The sequence below is a fragment of the Nicotiana tomentosiformis genome, chromosome 6, assembly GCF_000390325.3.
Source record: "Nicotiana tomentosiformis chromosome 6, ASM39032v3, whole genome shotgun sequence".
Taxonomy (NCBI): Eukaryota; Viridiplantae; Streptophyta; class Magnoliopsida; order Solanales; family Solanaceae; genus Nicotiana; species Nicotiana tomentosiformis.
In genome coordinates this window covers 142,351,724-142,356,076 of record NC_090817.1, presented here as the reverse complement: position 1 = coordinate 142,356,076, position 4,353 = coordinate 142,351,724, and the positions used below count along the sequence as shown (strand labels likewise).

General features: G+C 43.0%; 1 protein-coding gene across 1 annotated transcript; it reads right to left on the bottom strand.

Moving 5' to 3' along the window:
* Window positions 1-3,282: 3,282 nt before the first annotated feature.
* LOC138891379 (uncharacterized) lies at window positions 3,283-4,092 on the bottom strand. The gene has a single exon (XM_070179602.1). The coding sequence runs from the start codon at window positions 4,090-4,092 to the stop codon at window positions 3,283-3,285; it is 810 nt and encodes a 269-aa protein (XP_070035703.1).
* Window positions 4,093-4,353: the final 261 nt, after the last annotated feature.

Sequence of the window (4,353 nt, the reverse complement as noted above, 5' to 3'; positions counted from 1 at the left end):
GCTTGATTTAACGTCGCGGCACGACGATGTTGGTCCCTTTTTGGGCTACTCAGTGGTGGGGGTTGGACTATCCTTGAGAGCAATTTGCTCTACCAAGTACTTGTCTCCTGTTGTGCCCAGGTAATGCTTAACCCATTGGCCATTTACTTTGAAAGTGCGAAGTCCGTCTTCCGACTCTAATTCAATAGCACCGTAAGGGGACACATTCACAATTTTGAATGGGCCAGACCATTTGGATTTGAGTTTGCCCGGAAATAACTTGAGCCTCGAGTTGAAGAGCAAGACCAAGTCACCAGATTTGAATTCCCGTTTCAAGATTTTCTTGTCATGAACAAACTTCATTCGTTCCTTATACATGGCTGCACTATCATAGGCATGGAGACAAAATTCTTCCATTTCGTTGAGTTATGTCATTCTTAGATTAGCAGCTTCATCCCAGCCAAGATTTAACCTTTTTAGAGCCCACATGGCTTTGTGTTCAAGCTCCACGGGTAAATGACACGCCTTACCAAAGACTAACCGATACGGTGAGGTGCCAACAGATGTCTTAAATGCGGTGTGATATGCCCATAATGCATCCCCTAGCTTCCTTGACCAGTCGGTCCTATTTGCATTGACAGTTTTTACTAGGATGTTTTTAATCTCCCTGTTGGAAACTTCAACTTGACCACTCGACTGATGATGATAAGGTGTGGCCACCTTGTGCTTTACGCCATACTTTTTGAGCAGCCCGGTGAAAGCCTTGTTGCAGAAATGAGAACCACCATCACTAAGGATGGCTCAGGGAGTACCAAACCGCATGAAAATGTTCTTCCTTAAGAATACGGTCACACTCATTGCCTTATTGTTGGGCAAGACGATTGCCTCAACCCACTTGGAGACATAGTCCACTCCCACCAAGATATATTTCATGCCATAAGAACTCACAAAGGGACCCATGAAATCAATCCCCCATACATCAAAGATCTCGACCTCCATTACAAACTTCATAGACATCTCATGCCTTTTAGAGATTGATCCTTGCCTTTGACATTGCTCACAAGCCTTGACCATTTGATTCGCGTCATGGTATATAGATGGCCAATAATAGCCACATTCAAGCACTTTCGCGGATGTCCGATTTCCTCCATGATAACCCCCAACCGGGGAGTCATGGCATGCTTTGAGAATTGGCATTAATTCATCTTCCGGAACACATCACCGAATGATGTTGTCGGCACAAATACGAAACAAGAAGGGCTCCTCCCAATAGTATTGCCTACACTCCCACAAGAACTTTTTCTTTTGATATGTTTCTAATCCATCGGGGACAAGGTCGCTAACCAGATAGTTAGCAATATCGGCATACCAAGGAGCAAATGTGTCAGACAATGCCAATATGTGCTCATCTGGAAAAGCATCATTGATGTCAAAGTCCTCTTTTGGCCTCCCTGCTTCTTCAAGCCTAGATAAGTGATCTGTAACTTGGTTTTCTGTCCTTCTTCGATCCTTGACTTCAAAGTCAATCTCTTGCAACAAAAGGACCCATCGAATCAATCTTGGCTTGGTATCCTTCTTCGCCATAAGATAGCGAAGAGCAGCATGATCAGTGTAGACTATCACCTTGGATCCTAACAAATAGGCCCGAAATTGTTCAAAAGCATAGACAATGGCAAGAAATTCTTGCTCGGTCACAGTATAATTCATCTGAGTACCATTGAGAGTCTTGCTTGCATAGTAGACAAGATGAAGTATTTTGTTATGCCGTTGACCAGGCACCGCCCCAATGGCTACACCACTGGCGTCACACATGAGTTCAAATAGAAGAGACTAATCTGGTGTGACAATAATAGGTGCCGTGGTGAGATTTTCTTTCAACTCCTCAAATGCCTTGAGACACTTTTCATCAAATATGAATGTAGCATCTTTTTCAAGGAGCTTGCACATGGGGTTTGCAATTTTTGAGAAGTCCTTGATAAAACGCCTATAGAAGTCGGCGTGCCCCAAAAAACTTCGGACACCCTTTACTGAAATGGGTGGAGGAAGCTTAGAAATTATTTCAATCTTTGCGCGGTTAACCTCTATGCCTTGTTTGGAAATTTTGTGGCCCAAAACAATGCCCTCATCCACCATGAAGTGGAATTTTTCCCAATTTAGTACAAGGTTTGTTTCTTCACATCTTTTGAGCACTTGTCTAAGGTTGTCAAGACAATGCTCAAAGGAATCACCCACTATAGAGAAGTCATCCATAAACACTTCTAGGAAATCTTCCACCATGTCCGAGAAAATTGACATCATGTACCGTTGGAAGGTAGCCGGAGTGTTGCATAGCCCAAATGGCATCCGGCTAAAAGCAAAAGTCCCATATGGGCATGTGAATGTTGTCTTCTCCTGATCTTCTAATGCAATGTTGATTTGGTTATAGCCGGAGTATCCATCCAAAAAGCAATAAAATGACCTTCCCGCTAGCCGATCAAGCATTTGATCAATAAAAGGCATAGGGAAATGGTCTTTGCAAGTGGCACTGTTGAGCTTCCGGTAGTCCATGCAAACTCTCCATCCAGTTACAGTCCTTGTTGGGATGAGCTCATTTTTCTCATTTTGGATAACGGTCATGCCTCCTTTCTTTGGCACACATTGCACCGGGCTCACCCAAGAACTATCGGCAATGGGATAGACTACCCCGTCGTCTAACCACTTGATGATTTCCTTCTTCACCACCTCCTGCATGGATGGGTTTAATCTTCTTTGGTGCTCCAGACTAGGTTTGCTTCCTTGCTCCAATTGTATTTTGTGCTCACAGATTCCGATAGGAATCCCTTGGATGTCCGCTGTTGTCTACCTAATGGCTTGTTGATGTTTCCTTAGGACATTCAATAAATGATCTACCTGCACATCATTCAATAAGGAAGAAATGATTACCGGTAAAGTATCATTAGAGCCAAGAAATTTAAACCTTAAGTGTGGTGGAAGTGGCTTGAGTTCAAGTTGTGGCGGCTCAATAATTGAAGGCTTTGCTGGGGGAGTGGCTCTATTCTCTAAGTCAAGAGAAAGCTTCTTTGGTGTGTAAGTGTAAGACCCACGTCCTTCTAATGCATTCATTAATTCAATGTACCCCTCCATGTTTTCACCATCGAAATTTACCAATATCGCCGCCAAAGCCTCACCTAGGCATTCTTCTTCCATCTTCATTTCACTTGCGTCCTCTACCTCATCAACAACATCAATGAGTGAGATGCCTTCATATGCATGTGGCAACTTCATAACCTTACTTGCTTGGAAGGTGACCTCTTCATCATTAATTCAGAACTTGATTTCATTTCGTTCCGAATCCATAAGTGCTCTTCCGGTAGCAAGGAATGGCCTCCCCAAGATGATAGGGATTTCTTTGTCAACGACACAGTCAAGGATCACAAAATCGGCCGGAAGGAGAAACTTTCCCACTTTCACTAGGACATCATCAATAATTCCCACTGATCTTTTGATTGAACGATTGGCCATTTGCAATCTTATGCTTGTAGGTCTCGGCATGCTTAACCTCGCTTGATTGTAAATGGCAAGAGGCATCAAGTTAATGCTAGCACCATTGTCACAAAGAGCCCTTGCAAAATCTCGCAAGCCAATAGTGCATGGGATGGTGAATGCTCCCGGGTCTTCTTTCTTTTCAACGGTGGTTGTTGCAATAATGGAGCTAACCCGGTGAGTAACATTCACCACTTCATTCTTGGTGGTTGTTTTCTTTGTTATCAAGTCCTTTAAGTATTTAGCAAAACTCGACATCTCTTGAAAGGCTTCCACAAATGGTATGTTCACCGACAATTGCTTGAGAATGTCATAAAATTTCTCGAATTTCCTATCATCAACCCTCCTAGCAAGTCTTTGAGGGAACGGAGGGGAAGGTCTAGGAATTTGTGCTAGAGCTTTTGGTGACTCTTTCACCTTTTCCTTTTCATGATTTTCTTCTTGGACTTTTACTCCTTTTGGGAGCTTTTCAACTTCAATAACAATCAGCACTTCAACTTGTGCTTCAACTTCTTGCTCAAGATCATCTACTCCAACAATTTGTTCGTTTTCTCCTTGAAGTACCTTCCCTCTTCGCGTGGTGATTGCCATGCAATGATAAGTTGGACCACTCCATTTCCTTTAGGGTTTGCAATTGTGTCACTTGGAAGTGTGCCCTTCGGCTTTGGATTATGCTCTCTTGACAAATCTCTCATTTGCATTTCTAGCTTTTGTATGGATGCGGTGTGTGACCCCACATGTTCAGACATATTTTTCATTGTAGTGTCGCCTCTTTCTTGATTTTGCAATATTCTTTCAAGCATGCTCTCCAACTTGGACTAACTTGAAGAACCTTCTTTATAATGCGAGGAG

What these genes read in the sequence shown, in the direction of transcription:
- LOC138891379 (XM_070179602.1), bottom strand. Translation starts at nt 4,092, where the DNA reads ATGGCAATCACCACGCGAAGAGGGAAGGTACTTCAAGGAGAAAACGAA.